Genomic DNA, 22,951 nt, shown 5'->3' on the forward strand with positions numbered 1-22,951 from the left:
GGATGGATGTAATGAACAATGGATGATGAATGGATGAAATGAACAATGAATGGATAGAATGAACAATGGATGGATGGATAAAACAATAGATAGATGGATGAATGGATGGATGGAATGAACAATATTTATATATATAGAATGAACAATAGATAGATAGATCAATTTGATTATTAGATAGATTATTGTTATCCGTCAGATTCAAAATGAACTCGCAATATAAACATCTCAATCATTCCCGAGCAGAGGATTGTCTCTTCTTAGAACGTGTAAATGCAGCAAACCTGACAGACTTTAAACTATATTTAACATTTTGAATAGTTCACAAATAAATAAATACTATAGATAGATGGATAGAGAGATAGATAAACATAAGGTTGGACAGATGGAAGGACGGACGGACAGAACGATGGATGATGGACAGATAGATAGAATGATAGAATGAACAATGGATGGATGCATTACTAATCAGATTCAAAATCAACTTAGAAAAAAAAAAAACGCATTATAAACATCTCAATCATTCCTGAGCAGAGGATTGTGGGGAACTGAAGCATAAACCTCTCGTCAGTCTGTCAGATGAGAATCAAATGAACAAACACGATTCATTAAACGAATGTGCTGTGGTGCGTCAAACTGACACCGTACACATCAGCCAGAGGAAGCCTGAGGACCAGAAGAGTCATGAGCAAACGCAGACCGAAGCTCAGAGAGAGAAACACCAGATAAAACTAGAGATGCGAGCTCATTCTGCACTGCTCGACTGAGCAAACACTCAATAAATCCATAAAACCAGCAGATAAATACTGTACGGACCACATCTGGGAAACGCACAAACTTTCTGTCCTAAATTGACATCAAGAAATCAATCTGGAAGTTTTTCGGTCTTGGCTGACAAGCGGTTTATGATGTTTTGCAAAGGTCCATTGTACAGCAGAATTCCTGTTGGCATGTGTGTTTGGTTAAGCACACACTCACAGGACCAGTAAACACAGTTCCCAGAACACATCAACATAGCCCATCACACACTGAAGTCAAGGACTACGTTTACAAGCAGCCAATAACCCGTTCAAAACCGGAATATTAGCAATAACCCGTTCAAAACCGGAATATTAGCAATAACCCAGTCGCGCACGGCCATGTAAACACCGGCAAAAACCCGGATATGCCAGATTTTAAAAAAACGGGATATTATACCTGGGGTACCCCTTTTCTAACCCGAATATTTGGTCTTGTAGACGCGTTTCGGCATATCCCCATCAAAATGTGTGTTCTGCGCATGTTCTATTCGCAAGGAATCTTGGTCTTTTGAGTAGAGACTGCGCATAAAAAAACCCGCGTGCAGTATAGCGGAAGTAAACAAGTCGAGGTTAACACAGCACCACACTTTTGGAGCGAGGAGGAGACCAATTTCTTTATTAGTGTGGTGAAAACCAAGAATATAATGTCTTTTATTGGATCAGTACCAGCGCCAAAGCGCAAACAAAGACTATCGCTATCTGCCCCAAACTATTCATTATCCGCCTGCTGCTGCTGCTGTTGTTGTTGTCGTCGTCTTTGGATACAGGAAGAAGAATCGGAAATGACGCATATTGCGTCTTAATGTTGTCCGTACGTCCAGACGCTAACCGTGCGTCGCCGTTTACATCGGGATATTGGCGACTGATTACACATTCCATGTATACAGGAGTAACTCTCTCTGCTCACGCATGTAAACGGGTCATCCCGAATGTTTCAGAAACCCGAATAGTGACCTTAACCCGACCATAACCCGAATATTAACAGCTTGTAAACGTAGTCAATGACTACGTTTACAAGCAGCCAATAACCCGTTCAAACCCGAATCTAACGTCCACCGAATCTTTTCTAACCCGAATATTTGGTCATGTAAACGCGTATCAGCATATCCTCATCAAAAGGAACATTGATTTGTGTTCTGCCCATGTTCTATTCGAAAGGAATCTTGGTCTTTTGAGTAGAGGACGGCGCATACAAAAACCCGCGTGCAGTATAGCGGAAGTAAACAGGAAGTAGAGGTAAACATGGTAAAACGCAGCACAGTAGTGTCAGTGCTGCTGGCGGGTCAGTACCAGCACCAAAGCGCAAACAAAGCCGATCGCTATCTGCCCCGAACTATTCATGATCCGCATGCTGCCGCTGTTGTCTTTGGATACAGGAAGAAGAATCGGAAATTATGCATTTTCAATCTTAAGGTTGTCCATACGTCCAGACGCTAACCGTGCGTCGCCGTTTACATCGGGATATTGCCAATTGATTACAAATTCCATGTATACAGGAGTAACTCTCTCTGCTCACGCATGTAAACGGGTTATTGCGAATGTTTCAGAAACCCGAATAGTGACCTTAACCCGACCATAACCCGAATATTGACAGCTTGTAAACGTAGTGCTGAAGTTGGACAACAGCCACACGTTCACTCAGATTCTTGAGATTAAGTTGACCATACGCTATGATGAAAATGTGTGGTGTAACTCTTCACCAAAGAGTCATTCTCGCCAAGCAGAGCCAACTAGTTTAAAGCAAGACGTCCAATGGAGTAAATCTGGGGGAAATTAAAATATGCATCATTTTTACTAAACGAACACAGTACAGATACTGTAAAATGAAATTCCAGGACTTTCAAGGACTTTTTAAGCTCTACTTTTTTTGTTTTCAAGGACTTCAATCATAGATATCACTTTTTAAAACAATATTTGTGTTATCTTTCAAATTCTAAAAAATGTAAACGTATAAATAAACATATAGCAATAAAACAAAGTGCAGCAAAGTATGCAATGACTGTGGCACCATTAACCATAACCACAAAGATAGATAAAGATATCGCTTTCCTTATTCAAACTGATTTCCCCCATGAATATATGAGTGAGCTGATGAATGAAAGCTGCATCATATACTGGGATATTTATGAGCAATATCACATTCGTAGTCATGCAAGATATATTTATCAGATGTTCATTTTACATGAAAATATAGTTTCATAGAAAAAAGAAACACATTTTTTTTCATATATATTGTCTTTCAATAATTCAAGCACTTTTCAAGTACCTCTTCATAAATATGTTTTAAAGGACTTCAATTTCAAAAAGTCAAATTGTATTTCAAGCACTGGATCTCGTACGAACCCTGCACAAGAAGAGTGATATTTATATCAATGCACAGCTCTGATAATCTATTGCGTATTTAAAAAAACGTTACTTTACTTAACGTTATTACATATATTAATGAAATATGTCAAGTATGAACTTAAACACATTGACAGTCTGTGCACACGACTGCAGCGGAGGCTTTACTCTGTAAGAAGACTGAGACTGTATGGGGTGGCCAGTGACATTGTACTTGTTTTTTACCGAGCCACGCTTGAAAGTCTTATTCGTTATGGAATTATAGTCTGGTTTGGAAATGTGTCTGTTCAATTGAAAAACAAATTGGCCCATATCCACAAAACAGCCATGAAAATCATAGGAATAAATCAATATGAACCCATACAGACTGTATACGAAGAGGCAATGATGAGAAAAGCTACGAGTATTAGTATCGACTTTGAACATCCTCTTTTTGACTGAGAATGCCAATGTGTAAAAAATAATAGACTGAAGCTTTCATTTGTTCCGGCCTCGATAAAATTGTTGAATATGACCCGGAACAACGCACCTACACTCTTAGAAGGAATGTGTAGAAAAATTACACAAAATATGTGTAACACTCTAATTTACACATTTTGTGTCAATATTAACTAAAAATGTGTTGAAAATAATAACCTATTTTACACATATCTATGTGTAGTTTAAAATTAACACAACTTGGGTGTTTACTCAAAGCATTTAACACAATATGAGTAGACTGATGTGCTTACACACTTCATGTGTTATTATTTTTTATAACGTGACCGTTATTTAAATTAGCTAGTTGAACTGAACCAATGACTGAGTGAACATAATCCAGTTCCAGTCAGTTCAGTTGGAGATAATAGTCTGTTAATGACAGCAGCTATTTGTTTTTACTTCTGTATTGTTGAAAATAAAACATTTATAAAGATATCACTTCGTTATCGACTACCCCTCGCATCAAAACTGTTTGTGAAAACCAACTTTTTACCAGGGAGGAGATGATTCGCGCCTTGTCATGTTACTAATGAGATTGTGAAAATAACAGTTTTGTCCTATGTTGGACATTTCCTTTTTGACTGCTTTAAATTGTATTGTTGATATTTCATTATAATAAATGAGATAAATCAACCATAGACTTTATATTTATTTTGTCAAATGCTAACGTTTGTTTAGGATTGTAAATACCTTTTTTAACACCATTTTAAGTGGTCAAGGATAGCACATAATGTTACACATGTTTACACATCTTTTACACATCTTTATGTTAACCTTTCTGACTCATTTAGTGTGTTAAACTCATTAACAAAGTGAATGAGTTAAAATGAACACAAAACTAGTAGTCCTGGAGCTCACCCACGGATGTGTTAAAATTTAACACAGGTTGTGTTATTTTTAACACATTCTTTCTAAGAGTGTATAGCACACTAGCAGCAGCACTGTACATATCTTGTATTTTATTTTTTATACATTGTTGTGCTGTGTATATATTGTTGTGTTGTGTAATATTGCAGAACTTTGCCCAAGACAAATTTCCCTTTCGGGGACAAATTAAGTTTATCCATCCTTATCCATCATAATGATGAAAACAAATAAAATCAGAGATTGAACTTGAATTAATTTAAATAACATTCAAACTTCAAATTAGTGATACTATTAAAACGTCTCCAAAAACAGCTATAGAAATCAGACATTAATAATGTAATAACTATAACTCATATGAGGTTCAATAATGGCTTGATTTTAGACTGATATTAAACGGATGATCTGCTATTGCTTGGACAACATTTTAAAAAATGATTATTATTATTTATTTGTACATTCTTTCCCAATTGACTGACCCGCTTATATATCGCAAATTAATTCTGTTAAGTTACTTCTTCAAAAGCCCATTTTCATATTTTGCTCCGTAACTTTCATCATTAATTTTTATTAGTCTCGCCAGAGGAAATTGCTGAAGGAAATGAAACAAAAGCTGTGCATAATCAACCTCTACTAACATGAGCTTGTTGGCTCTTTAAATATGACATAATTCATGCGCAGAGGACTAATGTTCAGGGTTTTGACAGAAACACCTCCAGCAGAGACGCAGGAGGGACATGTTTTTCCAGCTGAGTTCATCACATTTAGCTCTAGAAATAAAATAAACTTGTCGTAAAATGTTTTGCCGACTCCAGGGTCACGTCACCTCCGCTGCTGCATGCGATGAGGAGCGAGTCAATAAAGTTCATGATGTCAGCCGCACATTTATCCCAACACACACCCTACAGTCCGAGTGAAAGATCGAGACGCGAGAGCAACGGCACGTCTGGGCTTCAGTGCATCTGCTCAGAAACATGTGCGCTGTACCTACATTTGAGCTGCAAAAAAAATAAAAAAGTCCCAGTTTCTTTGAAGAGTCTCTGAGCATCTGGTTTTAACAGTCCACTTGAGTATGTGGGTACTGGGGAATGCAAGGACTGCTTTGACTGGGAGAAGAGTGCTGGGAAAGGGAAAGAAACAGAAGAGTGGCTTTTCCCTGGAAAACAAACAGACTTTTGTTTCAGAGGAGAGAGAAGAGCGTCTGTCTGACTGCCTTCAGTGGCGGATGGAGGACGAGACGTCTCAGAAACTGGACAGAAGTGTTTAATGACCCTACACGTTTGATTAAACTATCTAAATATGAGGACACTATTTTATATTTTTATATATTGTACATATGAGGGAAGAACTAAACACTAGAGGTATTATTTAAGATCAAAAAGCTGACAGGAAAACGCATACATTGACTATCACGTTACTATTTCATAGTTCATTGTTTTTGCATGTGTTCATACATTTTCGTATGACAGCCTGGCTAAATATTGTGCACAATTCATAGCATTATCACATATAAAACTATTGACTCCAAGCAGAACAAGGGGGGGTTGATTATGATTTGACTTTTCTAACTGTAGTTAGTGTGTAATGTTGCTGTTTGATCATAAACAACATCTGCAAAGTTACAACGCTCAAAGTTCAGAGCAAAGGGAGATATTTGCTTTTAAAGAAATAGTTTTTTAAGGACTACAACAAACGGCTGGTAGGAACTACACGACATTCCTCCCGGGTTAGTGACATCACCAGCCCTAAAATTTACATAAACCCCGCCCCCTGAACACGATTATAGGTTATCATGACAGAATATGCTAATCAATGACTAGAAGATAACTACACATAATCTACATAAATTCATCAACTAACCATTCAGAAATGTCCTGTTCTTCTACATGTTGTCACTTCTTCTTGAGTCTCTCCATCTTTGTCTGACTCCGGTTTGAACATAAAAGGCTAAAAGTTGTTGAAATTTTCGGTGCATGTGTGTGTGTGTGTGTGTGTGTGTGTGTGTGTGTGTGTGTGTGTGTGAGGTAAAAGGACACAAGCTCTTGAAGCTCCGCCCCCTGTGCCGGGAGCAGCAGCTCATTTGCATTTAAAGAGACAGACACAAAACGGTGTGTTTTTGCTCAATCTCAAAAAGTGACGATTTTAACATGCGATATAAGAATATCTGTGGGGTATTTTGAGCTAAAACTTCACACACACACACACACTCTGGGGACATCAGAGGTTTATTTTACATCTTGTGAAAAGGGCATTATACCCAAACATGGATTGAAACAACCCAGCACATTTTTAGAGTGCACACAATATGCTTTAACAAATGTGTAATAATATTTGAATAAAGGGTAAAAATGTCACTGCTATCTCCACATCCAAAACCTCCTCCAGGTCAAGATGTTCAGACGCCTCTCTGAGTTAACACCCATCTAAATAATGTTAGCAAATGCACTTTAAGGTTGTATATGTCTGGAAAATCGCAAAAATATAACAGGATTAAACTTTTAAGCATACATTTCAGGCTAATAAAGTTAATGGTTTTCAGTATTCCAATAACATACAATTTTCACAATCCTAAAACAGATTCTTGAATGACTAACGTCTGATATTTGGAGGTTTTGCGATCATGCAAGAATCAGCACTGACTGAACATGTCTATGACGTCCATTATTAATCGCTTGTTGAGGGTTTTACACGTGAAGACCAAACACTTGGAAGGTTTCAGTTCTTTACTGAATGGAAAACATGATCCAATGTGGCTTGCCTGTAGATCCCAGTGATTTTCAGCCATCCCACATTCATTACCAGAGACTAATGACAATAATGTAAACCGTTCCACTTCCCAGAAATCCTTTAAAGGAGAGCTGGGATTCTCCTGGTTCCTCAAAACAACACATTGAAGGACTTTAAAGTCATGCAAGTGTTGATTATATTGTATGTTTAGCCAGAAAGGACAGAAAGAATGAGTGTACAGTATAGTATAGTACAGTACAGTAGTGTAGAGTATAATATAACTACAGTAGAGTAATGCTGACTCTGGGAAAAGTCCCTCAAAAGTCATCATTTCGAAACTAATGTTTTTATTTTGTTTTCAGAATAAACTGGTTGTGTGTTGGGGAATTTCACATTTCTTTCTTTCTTTTTCACTTCATAAAGTCTTGTGGGGATATTCTGGTGCAGCTTCACAAAACCAACAAGGTTTGTGCCGTGGAAAAGACATAAATATGTGATGAACACAAAACCAAAACCAGCAGTGGAGGAATGGAAGAAATCGTTTCTTTATTTTGCAGCATTTATTCTGCATGATTTATCCGTGCACATCATCATTACGGTTTTAAATTTATGTTCCTGTGATCTTGAATCAAGAATAACTTTTTTATTTGATTTAATTTCTACATTTGTTCTTGTTCCAGAAGCGTTTCATTCGAATATACATCACAACAGGGACTTTAAATGTGTTTTTTTTTTTCAAATACACTGATTAAGCATTATTAACCATAACAAAATATTTTTGTTCTCATCATATTTTCGTTAACAGTATGTTTTGATTACAAACATTTACAATCTTCCCTCCATAGAATTCAATTATAAAGATTAAAAAAGCAATAAAAAAACTATTTTTGAAAAACAAAACATATCTTTTAAAGATAAATATGCTGACAATTTCATATATTTTTGAAATATTTCAAGTTGGATGCAACTTTATCCGCATACATATTCTCATATATACACACAATATATAGGTCTACTACTGTATAGTAAATACCAACTTTTTGATTGTTTTATTGCAAAATGTACCTATATTCTCACCCAGCTCTAATATGCAACTATAATGCATTGAAATACTGAGATATTATAAACAATAACATCATGATTTTATGTAAAGCTGCTTTGAAATAATGTGCAATGTGAAAAGCGCTGAACTTGACTTGAGCTCTACCAAAACCTTGAGATACGCAGGCGGTGCACTCATATTCCTATGAATGGGAGCAATATGGCGGAATCAGATGTGTTGAATGACTTGCCTTAAAGGACTTTGGCTCTACTCTCCGCTTGCCCTCGTGCGATTGTTTTTAGACTGAGACAAAGACCTCTTTCTTATGCCGTATCATACGTCCAACGCTGCTCTCTGTGTTTACTCGTCGAACAAACTGTGTATCCATTCATCCATCTATCTCTCCTTCTCTCTGCGCTTTTAATCATGAGCAAATAGAGGTTTCATCTAAAAAAAAAGCGCATAGTAGGAAACCCTGAGTTGTCAGTATGGATGTAAAGAGATTATATGATTGCAACACTAATCCAAAACAGCTTTTCCTATATATGGAAATACACGGTATTAAAAGGCAGAAATGCAGAATAAAAGACACACATTCAACATCTGCAAGCTTTGGCTCACATCTGGTCACAAATGTGCGCACACATAGTGGAGTCCAGGTGCTTGAGCGCTTACAATGCGGCTCTGATTCTCAGCGATGGCTAATAGACTCCATCTGGCAGTGAGATGTACACACTTGTTAGCCGGTTTCCTTCTCGCTCGCTCCCTCCCTGTCTGGCAGGATTTAAACAGACTGTCCCGAGAACATGGATATTAACATGTGTGTGCAAGAATTATCACAACAGCACGTTCTTTGTGCGTGTGTGTGTGTGTGGGAGAGACACAGAGATCTCACAATACCAGTTTCGACCACTTGGGGACAGCATCACACAATACTGTCTGCAAACTGCAAGAAACGCCCAGTCACAGTAAACCGCAGAATATCACTCTGCATGTGTCCTTTTAAATAAATAATTCACCCCACGATGAATCAACTCATCGTCATGTCCTTCTGGCCCCATATTAGTTTCTTTCTTGACAGAGAACGATGAAGCAGAAACTGTTCATGTTCCATTATACGCCTGACTGAGAAAGATCTAGAGCCCATTTCAACTTTCACTTTTTGCCTTGGCTGAACAAGTCATTGCAACTTAAATGATATCAAATTGACTTAAAAAATCGAGTTGAATCACGTATAACTTGTATAAAATTGTTGAAATCGCTTATTTTAATGGTAAGTTAAAGTAATGTAAAAACATGTCAGAAAAGTGATGAACATAAATCATCAAAATATGAGGAAATATTTTATATATATATATATATATTTTTTTAAATGTGTTAAATATGAGAGAAGAACAAAACACTAAACTTAGTGAAGGTCTGACAAAATTACTTGGCAAAAAAGGCAAACTACAGCTACAGGTTTATATATGTAAAAAAAAAATGCAAAGAAAAAAAATTATCTAATTTCTTTTACCGCATGTGTTCATAATTTCCTTGTATGACAGCCTGGACAAAAAATTGTGTCGCATAATTTGCCGTGATTCATTGCGTTATCACAATTAAAACAAATTATTAATATATGCTTAATATTTCAATTAAAGTTTGAAGATGGCCAGACATCACTTTTCCTCACTACTGTATGTTGCCATGACTTATTGATCATGTCATTTTTTACAGTGTGACCGAGCTTTCAACTCTTCAACATTCTTGGGATTTAATTTATTGTATGTTTAGTTGTTATCTCATTTGAGGGCAGTTTTTGAGATATTAGCAATTAAAATCAATGCTTTCAATATAGCAAAGGATGTTAGATATTCATGCAAAGCAACTTGTGTTTTTACTAACTACAAGGAAGTGATAAAACGTGTGTTCTCAGTCCAGATCCTCTGTTATAATAACTTCAAGCATAAGCAGCCACTATCTTTTACTATTACAATTTGTCTACATTCAGTCCAATGTACTTCTGGCCTCATCATATATTTTCTATAACCCGTAAAAAACTAAATCAGATGTTAGACAGAATGTCCAAGCTGCTCTTTTAAAAAAAAAAAAAAAGCATGTTAATTTATACTGCAAAGCTCAAGAAGCACTACCAAAGTATAATAAAGTTATGACTTGTGTACTATATTCTTCCAAAATTAGCTTTTTGTGTGGAAAAGACTGAAATTTAGGCCGTTATTGATTGAAAATCTTGATGGATAATTCCCGGGTCCTTGATTCTGATTGGTTGAGCCATGTTCGACGCCTACACACATATATACCTAATAAATATTAAGTTACATTTTAAGGGACTAACTATTTTATAAAAGCATAATATAAGCCTAGTAAGGCTGTGGTTTACAGTGAATTTAGCATCTACATCTGAAATTGGTTGTTTGTCGTGTGTTCTAATGCATTATACTTTCTAAAGAAACATTCACTAAATAGATCAGTATTATAATGCATTATAACTGTGGTTACAATTATTCATGATACATACAATGCCTTATAAGGTGCATTACAAGGAATAATTATGTATTGTGAAAAGTACAATACATGTATTTGTGAAAATACATAAACAATATGTATTGTGAAAAGCGCTATACAAATAAATTTGAATTGAATTGAATAATAATGCATTAAAAATACTTTTATGATGCTTTAAATATAAAGGCTAATATATAGTGTTACCAAATTTTCTATTCACTGTAATTCAACTTAAATTGTAATTGTATTTCAACTGTAATGCCTTAAATCTGTATGTATAATCAAATTGGCTGTTCAAGTCATTTCAACTCATTTTCTTGCCTAGTTGAACTTAGAAAAATGAAGTTGAAATTGGTTAAATTATTTTGATGAGTTGAAGCAATGGAAAAACATGTTGTCATGACTTATTTTAAAAGAGTTGTTAGTTCATGTTAACAAATAAATGTTAACAAATGGAACCTGATTATTATCAATATCTTTGAATGGCCAACTTGTATTATGCTTTTGACAACAGAAGCTGTGACGCTCTGCTAAACGTCTCGTGTGCTTCACGGAAGAAAATAATGTGTTGGAATGATGTGGGGGAGAGTAAAAGTTTGGCGAACTCTCCTTTAAAGTGTGTTTATGGCTTACCTGGCGCTTTCAAACGTGGCTGATGGAGTTTTTCCGACGGCCCCGAAGCCGACGCCAACAGCCAAACCCTCTGAAAAACACAAACACCTGGTCAGTCTTTCACAGCACGCGGAGCTTGTTATGAAGAGCACTGATGATCAGGATAGACTTTAAACAGGAGATTCATACATCATCTGAAAGCTGAATAAATAATCTCTCCATTGATGTGTGGTTTGTTAGGATAGGACAATATTTGGTCGAGATACAACTATTGAAAATCTGGAATCTGAGGAGCAAAAAAATCTAAACATTGAGAAAATCTCCTTTAAAGTTGTGCATTTATGTTCACGATTGTGCTGCATTCACTCACAAAAATACATGTTTTATATATTTACGGTAGGACATTTACTAAATGTCTTCATGGAACATGATCTTAACTTAATATCCTAATGATTTTTGGCATAAAAGAAAAATCTATAATTTTGACCCATGTACAGTGCTGTGCATAAGTTTACACACCCATGCTAAAGTTGGCTAAAAAGAGGAATAAAAAATAATCTAAAATATCCGCACATCCTCACACACCCGTCACCAAACCTGGAGATCGGCATGGTTTTAGTTCAGTTCGCCTAATATCTGGTTTTATTTGCAGTGAGAGATGATCTTATGGAAAGTACCCCATGCCGATCTCTAGGTTTGGTGACGGGTGTGTGAGGATGTGCGGATATTTTAATCCCAAAGGCCAAGGAAACTTTATCAGGATCATAGTATCCCGGATCCATCAAATAACTGGCCTTTAAAAATATAAACCTGTCTGCCGCTATGGGGATTTAACATGGGGTGCCCTGACTTATGCACACTGTGTTTTAAAAAGGACATTTATTTATTTACCATACATTATTCATTCACAGAGAAAATTGGTGTCTTTAAGGTTGGAGTTTTCCTCATTTTTTTTAAATTAAGGTATTAAGACTAATTTCCAAAAGATGATTTGGTAACACTTCACTTGAAGGGGTGTGCATAAGACTGACATGACACCTTCATAATCATGATAATGACACATGTCATAAATATGAAGGAGGTTTTATGCATGTTTATGACAACTACCATTAAGTGTCATTCCCTTAATTATGAAAATTATAAATCAAATATGACATTGTTTGAGATGTCTTTGTTATGACAACTTGACATAAACCAATACATCATAACCTGTCAGTGTCTTTGTCATGACAACTTGACATAAACCAATACATCATAACCTGTCATAAATATGTCTGAAAAAATGATTAATGATCAAACTTAAAAACGCACTTATCTTTATGGGTTAACATAAATTAAACGGTCATGTTGGCTTTGACATCGGCTGTCATGAGGCATTATAACTGTGTCAGGAATATTTTTCTAAAACCTCAACTACAGTGGTACACATTGAATTTGTCATTAAAATGAAAAATATTGTAATGTTAACCCATAAAGCTAAGTGGTTTCTTAAGTTTGATAATGAATCTGCTATGTCATATTTATGACAATTTATGTTGTCTTGGTATTGTCAAGTTGACATTACCAAGACACTGACAGGTTATGATGTATTGGTTTATGTGAAGTTGTCATAATAAAGACTTCTCAAACCATGTAATATTTGCATTAAAAATGTCATAATTGAGCAAATGACACTTAATGACAGTTGTCATAAACATGCATAACACCTTCATATTCATGATATGTGTCATTATCATGATTATGAAGGTGTCATGTCAGTCTTATGCACACCCCTTCAAGTAAAGTGTTACCGATGATTTTTTATTCCTCTTTTTAGTCAACTTTAGCATGGGTGTGTTCACTTATGCACAGCACTGTATTGTTGGCTATTGCCACAGATATACGCGTGCGACTTGTGACTGGTTTTGTGATCCAGGGTCACATATAGTCTTTAAATGTCCTTTGAAGGCAGTGTGTGAGATTCAAACCAATGCTTTTTATCTGCCAAACTTTCATCCAAAGCCATTTGTTCACCGAACAGTGTCCACAGTAACTGTCTAGTCTTGGGTAACTGTGGCTTAGAAATTAATCTGCAGTACTGAAGGTACTCCCTTTTTTTTTTTAAAGAGCAAATAGCCATTAAAGGGAAAGTTCACCCAAAAATAAAAATTCTGGCATCATATACTCACCCTCGTGTTGTATAAAACACAATAGCAGATATATGAACCGTTTCTGTGCCATATAATCAAAGTCGGTGGGGTCCAATGTTGTTCAGATCCCTAAGTTCTTCAAAATATCTTCCATACAGATTTTCAATGGTATGAGAGCGAGTAAATTATGAAAGAATGTCCCTTTAAATATACAGATGAAACTCAAAAAATTATAATATGGTGCATAAGTTCATTTATTTCAGTAATTCAACTTAAAAGGTGAAACTAATATATTATAAAGACTCATTACATGCAAAGTGAGATATTTCAAGCCTTTATTTGTTATAATTGTGATGATTATGGCTTACAGTTTATGAAAACCCCAAAGTAAAAATTTGAATATTGTGAAAAGGTTTTCATAATCTATAAGCCATAATCATCAAAATTATAACAAATAAAGGCTTGAAATATCTCACTTTGCATGTAATGAGTCTATATAATATATTAGTTTCACCTTTTAAGTTGAATTACTGAAATAAATGAACTTTTGCACCATATTTTCATTTTTTCGAAAAATATTCTGATAGTTCCCGTCCTTGATTATGATTGGCTGAGCTGCATTCGAAGCCATTGTAAAATACTTCAGATAATAAAAATACAATTGTTAGTTCATGTCTGTTTTACTGACCGTTATATTAAATGTGTAATGTCAGATGCAGTTCATTTTCAATTTCCAAACATGTTTTCTGTTCACTCTCAATTCTCAATTTCATGTTCTCTGCGTGGCACTGGTTTTCATCTGTGAAGCCAGTAGCGGATTTGTCTTGATCTCATGGGGTTTGTACTGGTATTGAAGTTTAGATTTCAAACATCTTATATAGAGACCGATCCTTTTTCAGTCCAGAAGCACCTCAGCAATCTGATAAGCCGACAACCAATCAAAGCCCCCATTCTTGAGTCCAATTCAATTTCACACGCTCCACTAGCGCTTAGTGTGTGTGTGTGTGTGTGTGTGTGTGTGTGTGTGTGTGTGTGTGTGTGTGTGTGTGTGTGTCACTCGTTTATGTAAAAATGTTCATTCACAGCCATCACTCAGATTAATCAGGTCAATCTTATCTTTAGCCAGGAAAATTCATTTTGGGCTCAGAGGAAATTAAGGATATGTAAATGCATTCGATATCAAATCAACATGGCATTAAATCAGACAAAAATCTGGTGCAAAACACTTCTGCCGAGGTTAAAGTGACGGGTCAAAGTTGCCTTTCAAAATCTAAAAGCACATTAGCAAAGCATCTAAAAGGCAAACTTTAAACACGTGGATCATCTCAAAAGTTTGAGGTCAGTCCATTTTTTTTTTTTTAAGAAATTAACACTTGCATTCAGCACGAACACATTAAATTGACCAAAAGTGACAGTAAAGACATTTATAATGTAACAAAAGATTTCGATTTCAAATAAATACTGTTCTTTGGTATTTTCTATTAATCAAAGAATTATAGAACATAAAATGTATGATAGTTTCCACAAAAATCTGAAGCAGCACAACTGTTTTCAACCTTGATAATAATCAGAAATGTTTCTTGAGCAGCAAATCGAACATTTTTTATAATATTTCACAATATTCCTGTTTTTACTGTATGAATAAATGCAGACTTGGTGAGCATAATAGACCTCTTTCAAAATGTGTTTGTCATTTATATATAATTAATATGTCTATATACCGGTAGTATTTATTAATTATTAGTTTTAGTTTAGTTATAGCTATTTTAGTACTTCAACTTAAACTAAGCGAAGGTACGTGGCACCAATTGTATATGTTGGCGTTCTTCTTATTTATATTATTATTCCGTTTCTTCTTCCGCTCTTGATTCTATGGCTGCCCATAGAAAGTTATGAAATTTGGCACAGAGATAGAGGACAGTCTGAACTGTCACCATAGTAGATTTGGTGTCTCTAACTCAATCCCTCTAGCGCCACCAACTGTACATATGATATCATTTTCCATCATGAAACTTTTTTCGCCCTTTTGAATTTTCCGAAAAACCTACTTTTTTAAATACTTTTTCAAATTTAACTTTTAACTTTTCACAAACACGTAACCAGATCATCTTCAGACCATGCCGGCCAAAAGTTATGGAATTCAAGTTGGTTTGTCGATCCATTCTCAAATAATGCGCAAACAAATTCTACCAAGAACGCGCCAACATGTATCTTTGTATCTAAAATGTATCTAAAATATATCTTCGCAACGCTTTCGCAAATTCTGACCAAACTTGGTGTGTGTTATGACACACATGACCTGAGGTTACCTACACAGTGTCCGCGCAGTGTCATCTAGTGGTCAGGAGATATGAAAAATGCTATTTTTGCTTATAACTTCTGAACGGTTGGGCCAAAAATCACACATTCGGTGCAGCACGTCGAGTCGAACGATACCCAATTTTCCCATATCGGGCAATTTGCGTGTCGGACATTTTGTATTTTTTCATAAAATGCTACATTTTACTAAATCATTGGCGAAATCATTGGAAATCAAAACTGTGTCTTCGACACCATGCCTTAACAGTACTCAAAAAGTATTGGGGCAGCGCCACCTTGTGGCCAACCGTTATACTGATATTTCCATAAATGCTAATATTTTTTTGATTACATTAGCCTATTGTAATAAAACTGGACTTAGATTCCTTGGGTCATGCCGAGGACATAGATACCAGTTTTGCCATAGCCGGCTAAACTTCCTGTCCCCCATTTAGATTTTCTTTAAAAACCTTCTTTTTCAAACTCCTCCTAGACCGTTTGTCCGATTTTCAGCAGATTTGGATCAATCATCTTCAGACTGTGCCGACAAAAAGTTATGGATTTCGTGTCGATAGACAAAACGCAGCAAGAAATTTGAGGCATGAAGCCAAAATGACACCAAACTTGTCATCTTACTCTGACCACAAAACATCAATTTGGTCACAGCGCCACCTATTGGTCAAAAGTGATAAACCATTAACCATTACTAGTGACTATATTTATGATTTTTCAGCCTTTTTGCCTAAAATCATCTTAAAACGTCTTTAATTACTCGTTGTTGCAGTTGGTCTGATGCTCCCGGGCATGCCGGCATGACTTATCGTGTTCTTTGAGCTTGGCCCCAATAATTGACCCTTCGCGGGGAGCTTGATTGACAGGTGATCTGACCAATCATACTTCGCCATCCGCCATTTTGTCCGACAAAGCAGTCAGGAGAGTTAGCAGATTAACATGGGAGGATTTGAACTTGAGAAGCGGAGTGTACTGACGTCTTTCCGCGGTTAAAACAACATTCCTTCTGATGTTCATTCATGTTTATTTGATGCTATAAATGAACTAGAAGGAAGAGATGATCGGTTCACGAGCGGCTTTAACTGACAATCTGTCACACACATTAAAGAGCCACAAAACGGTATTTATTGTTTAAATTTCTTTTAAAAAACGTCCTCTCTGCTCCACAATGTGTTTTTCACTGCGTGAGAACATGGTGTGTGTGTGAGAGCGGCGTAGCTTGTCGGACATAGCGACAGTAACTAAGGGGGGCGGGTCTTTCCGAACGGTCAATTGCTGCTTGCATATATATTTTTATACTTTATTTCATTTCAGTTAATGCTTATTTTATTTCAAGTAATATTTTTTTAATGCTTTCATTTTCAGTCAACAGCATTGAGCTTAAAATTTTGAAGACACTCACCCTCAAATACTCAAGATTTCCACCACAATCATCAGAAAACATTTTTTTTTAAATAATGTAGGCCTATGCTTATGATCCACCTCGCCTGCTTTAGACTGTCCTCTGCTCTTTGACTCTGCCCACATTAGATTTGATGAGACATTAATGCTGCTGGTAGCCTATTTTTACTCCTGCATTCGGACCAGTATTAATGAAAATCCTCATTAGGAGCCACTGCAGCGCTGATGTCGAGAAGTATCACTGAAAGATCCTTGTTTGAAATACACTTCAGGCGAAACTGCAGGTGAACACACATCTACTCATGCTGCATCTGCATGTTAACCACAGCAACAGCTCTGCTTTGAAATGTGAAATGCCTGGGAGACTCAACTAAAAGCTCTCTCTCAAGCCGAGACGTATTGTGGCACGGTACATGCAGTGTAATCACATCAAGAGATTCATTACAAGTGTCCCCTCCAGCTTCTCCAGCACGGAGATCTGCACTCCACCTCCATCCATAAAACATGATCTTCCCTCGGCATATCACGCTTTACAACAGAGAAATGAAGACATCTTATCTCTCTCTGTCCAAATGACACCTATACAAGAGCCGCAAATCTCCTTTACCTGACTTGAAACGCTAGCGTCCTTGACTTAAAAATAAATATTTAGATATGTCACTTTCTTTAGTGTGTAATGTTACTGTGTTTGATCATGAAAAAGCCCCTCCAGCAGGAGTTATTCTCTATATCAGTGTTTCTGAACTCCTGAAACGCCTCCATTGTAGTCTTGAGTTTCTTCCAGAAAGGAACACGTCACAATATTCCTCATTTAAATAATTCATACGCAGAATAAAGGGGCGGGGCCTGGTTGAGATAGTTAGTAGTGTGTTAAACTGGCGGTTATGGGAAGGGGCGGGACATTTCCCAAAGACACTCGACCAATCACAACACACTGCTCCAGCCGACCAATCAGAGCACAGCGTGCTTTTCAGAATGAGAGGCTTCATAGAAACAGGAACTAAACAGGTGTGTGTTTCTCGTACAACACCGTAACTCTGCTTAACTACAATAGTACGATGCATCGTTGAAGAAATCAATAAGATAGTCACGACTGTTTCCCGAAACCATATAGTAACAAATTTGTCGTTCAACCACGTTGGTTAATGATGTCACGCAGGTGGTGCAGTAATAACTTATTTTAATAAATCAGTTTGAGATCGAATTAATGCTAGATGTTTTGCTATAAATTATTTTATACTATTACAAATTTTCCAGATTTAATCATAGGGCCCTATTTTAACGATCTGAAACGCAAGTATCAAACACGAAACGCTAGTAACTTTGTGGGTGGATCGCGGCAAATCTAAAATGTGTTACTCATAGGTGTGGTTTGGGCGTAACGTGAAATAAACCAATCAGAGCGTCCTCTCACATTCCCTCTAAGAGCCGGCGCGCTTGTTCCACGGCGGATTGCTATTATAACGGCGGGTTTGCCGGCGCACGCAACTTACATGATGGTAACGGTGATCTCGCCGTCTTCAGGATTTAGTTTCCTGGTTCTTGACGGACAACACACTTTGTCAGGTGTCCTTATACACCGATGTGTCTCGCCACTATTGACCAAACAGGTTTGAGCCGTTATTACTACAGTTAGCCTGAATAATTTGGATAAATGTGTAATCTAGATTTATGCCTATCTTCATGGACACCACAATGATCTCTGTCGTGTAGTAATATTTTTTCTTGTAATAATGTATGGTTTGCAAAAATATGAACTGCTGCGTCTGTGTAGATGAGAGAAGCAAAGTGTGTGTGTGTTGTTCACACGCTACATAATGGCCAAGCATGCGCCCTTAAAATAGCATCTGAATAACGCGCGGCGCCACTGACTTTAGACTGGGTTTCTTCTGGTCAGTGGGAGAATTGTCACATCTTCATGGACAGCACAATGATCTCTCTCGTGTGGTAATATTGGAGGTTTGCAAAAATGGGAATTGCTGCGTCTGTGTAGATGAGAGAAGCAAAGTGTGTGTGTTGTGCACATGCTACATTATGGCCAAGCATGCGCCCTTAAAATAGCATCTGAATAACGCGCCGCTGACTTTAGACTCGGTTTTTCCTGGTCAGTGGCGGAGTTGTTTTCTCAAACTGCAAAATATCACCAGGGAAAAATCTGAGGCTGGATGCATGTCTGCAATATTTGTGCTTACTAAAATATGATGGCGTATCTCATTCCACAGATCTTGTCCTGCTCTCTGAGATTTGTCAGGCAAAAGTGATGCAACACAGACTTGATGTTTAATTTATTTTAATAAGTGAGTCATGCACATCATTAATGGACAAATTGTGCTTCATTTTTTTTGCCTCGGGGTGTCTGGGCTCCCATCAAAATAAACGAACCAAAAGAAATCTACATTGTCACAAAAAAGCATAGAGACACATGTATCTTCCTCTGCAGTGCACAGATTTGTTCAAGGACATTTTGAACAATTCAGGTTAAGATTTTACATCTTAATGCTTACTCATAATTCCTCAATAATCACTGCACTTACTATATGTCATGATGTTTTTTTTAATGACAGTAATTCAACATGGATGATGAAAGTGATGAAACTCGACATGTAATGTAACAATGACACTGTAAAATAAAGCGTTACCCCTTTTTTCAGTCTATATATGCAAATTAGATCTAATGTAAGAATATTGCATGTAAATATTACTGAGAAAAACATTACATTTAATATAAGACACATAAGATGCATGACAACACAGAGGAAACTGAAACGTAAGAGTCCTGAAACTCAATCTAATCAGCAGGAAAACTTTGAATCTTCTAAAGCACTGCCTTCAGATGCACATTAAACTACAGTCACTACTGCCACATGTCATATATGACAATAACGTCTCGCTGTCATTGGACAAAAACAAGATTCAATTGATGGACAAGATCAATATGAGGAATTACAAAGTCTCTTTCACACATTGAACACAATAACAAAGTGTCTGGTCATCAAATACACACTTCCAGAGTTGTTAGCTATTTCAAGTGTGCATTTGTGTTTAATTGAGTTGTGCGATGCACAGTCATACTAGTGGCTTCATGCGTGCACTAGAAGATTAGAGAGCACACTTGATTATACACAAGAGACATGACTGACAATAACTGACCAATTTATGACCGTTTCATCCGTGTTCCTCACTGACAACAAACCAATGGGGAACAGAGGAGACGTCCAGTGCAATTCTCCCCATTCCCAAAAGAGCAAATATCATTTTCTTTTCCTAAGTGTAATCTATATATTTAATCAGGGATGGTTTACTTTCAAAGGACAATCTGTTTGCCTTCAGATTAGTTGTGAAATCTTTACAGAAAGGTATTTTATGCTTTGTTCGATGCATTGGACATCCTCAATAAGCACAGTGCTAACAAAACCTCCAATCCAATGTAATGATGCTGACCATATTTCACAAGCTTTTCCCATGCGTTCAGATGCACTTAACTTAATGAACTGCAGGCATCGTATGAAAATCAGACCAGTGTTTTCCCAAAGGACACAGAAACAGGACACACACACACACACACACACACACACACACACACACAACCTACTGTATGATCTTCATGCTTAAACTAATAATGTGTAGCTGTGAAGGCCAATGGACTCATGCATGTTATTGGACAACATCATTCCCACACACTGCTCTCTCAGAATTTGTGTGTACATGAAAAACACAAGCCCTGTGTCAATGAATCACATTATTTTTTAGATTTTAGAGACTTTACATGTGAAAAAATAGCTATGTTTTCAAAACTGGCAGTAAGTATTTATCATTTTAAATTTAGACTTCAATTTCAAATAAATGCTGTTCTTTTTAACTTTCTACACTCTAAAAAATGCTGGGTTGTTTCAACCCAATTTTGGGTCAAATATAGACAAACCCAGCCGTTGGGTTAAAATTTTAAATGACATTTTTTTCATTGACATTGACCCAAAATTGGGTTGAAACAAATACAGCTTTGAACACAGGAATAAATTACAGTTGAACATATATTCACATAGAAAACAGCTATTTTACATTATAATAATATATGACAATATTACTGATTTTACTGTATTTTGATCAAATAAATGTGCCTAGGTGAGCAGAAGAGACGTCTTGTAAGCATTAAAACCCTTGAGTCTGCTGTGACGTAGATGGAGTGCAGCAGAGAGAGAACGGAGCGCATTTTGGGAGATGACATGCATGCATGCGTTCAACCTAAGATCTGAATCTTGTCGTAATTCTAGTTCAGGATGGAGCATGTGACTGCTGCATACATTAGCTTGCTTAAAGAATAGATGTGGAATGAAGAAGAGTTAACATAAGTGGATGTAAAAGTGAGCCGAGTGGCATTAGAGCTGAAACACACTATAGTGACGAACAGACTACATTAAACTCCACTTAAATCCACTAAACCTGAAACGGTTAAATGATTCAGAAGAGTGTCCAAGAAAATAAAAACAAAAACCTTTTTAAAATAAGGTTTACGACACAGGTTCATGTTTTTATGTTGGTTTATACTTTTTTAACCATTTTATAGAAAAGTTTTAATTTAATTACCCTAAAAATGTCATGTGTAATTAAGTTAAAAAAAAAAGATTTTAACAAGAAGAACAGGAATGACCCATTTAAGCTAACTATTTATATCTTTCCATTCTGTTTATTTAACAGATAATATTCTGAATGTAACTCCATTATAAAGTTAATTGTGAAACCATTGGCTTTAATATCGGCATGAAGTGGAAGTTGAGCTCATCTTTTCTTCCCTATTAATTGTGAAGTATATCCGAGTGAAACGCTTCTTGAACAAGAACAAAAGTAGGGCGGGGCTTGATTGTGTCTGTGGGGAATTGATTGGATGCTATTGGTGGATCTCATGTGAGTGACAGGTTGCCCCGCCCACATCATCAGAGAAGAGAAGAGATGCTGCAAGTTATTCTGATTCAAGATTAGCAGGAACATGAATTTAAAGCAATAATGATGTGCACGGATAAATCCTTTATAGAATAGAATAGAATAGAATAGAATAGAATAGAATAGAATAGAATAGAATAGAATAGAATGAGGTATTTATATAGCGCTTTCATTTATAATCAATATTGCATTTAAAAAAACAGAATTGTCCATTTTGATGTTATGGTGACTTTAAGCATTGGTAAACCCTGAAATGTGCCATGATAAGTAGTCTAGGTCTCCATATATGAGAGTTTCACTGCAGCTGCTCTCCGTTCCACTCGCCACTCTCACCGGAAATGACTTGTGACGTTAGTGTGGGACTTTTGTTCCTGACTTCACTTCAGCTGCTATCAGTCTGCACACATAATCAGGATAAGCCTGCCTTTATAAGCCTGCCTTCAGAGGGAAAGTGTCTTTACCTGCTTCACTCCAAGTAAGTGTGGGCGATATGACCAAATTCTTATTTCATGATGAGAATTAAAAAAAGAAAAAATAACGATATACCGTATTTTCCGGACTATAAGTCACACTTTTTTTCATAGTTTGGCTGGTCCTGCGACTTATAGTCAGGTGCGACTTATATATCAAAATTATTTCATACTGACTGAGATGAACCAAGAGAAAACATTACCGTCTACAGCCGCGAGAGGGCGCTCTAGTTAGCGGAGTTGTTCAGAAGCGACACCGAGGAAGAACTCAATGGATTCAGTGTTGAGGAATGAGATCGGGAGCTTGGTGAACTTGCTTACCGGTAACTT

The 22,951-nt window shown here is 36.6% G+C and overlaps 1 protein-coding gene across 4 annotated transcripts in view; it reads right to left on the reverse strand.

The window, feature by feature from the left end:
- Positions 1-22,951, reverse strand: part of slc39a11 (solute carrier family 39, member 11) — a 159,187-nt gene that overhangs the window by 13,079 nt on the left and 123,157 nt on the right. For all 4 annotated transcript variants that reach the window (XM_079595591.1, XM_079595590.1, XM_079595593.1 and 1 more), the window contains exon 7: positions 11,395-11,464. In XM_079595591.1, coding sequence (XP_079451717.1) covers positions 11,395-11,464 — 70 coding nt within the window. The remainder of the gene's footprint in view (positions 1-11,394; positions 11,465-22,951) is intronic.

Source organism: Phoxinus phoxinus (genome assembly GCF_949152265.1).
Source record: "Phoxinus phoxinus genome assembly, chromosome: 21".
Classification (NCBI taxonomy): Eukaryota; Metazoa; Chordata; class Actinopteri; order Cypriniformes; family Leuciscidae; genus Phoxinus; species Phoxinus phoxinus.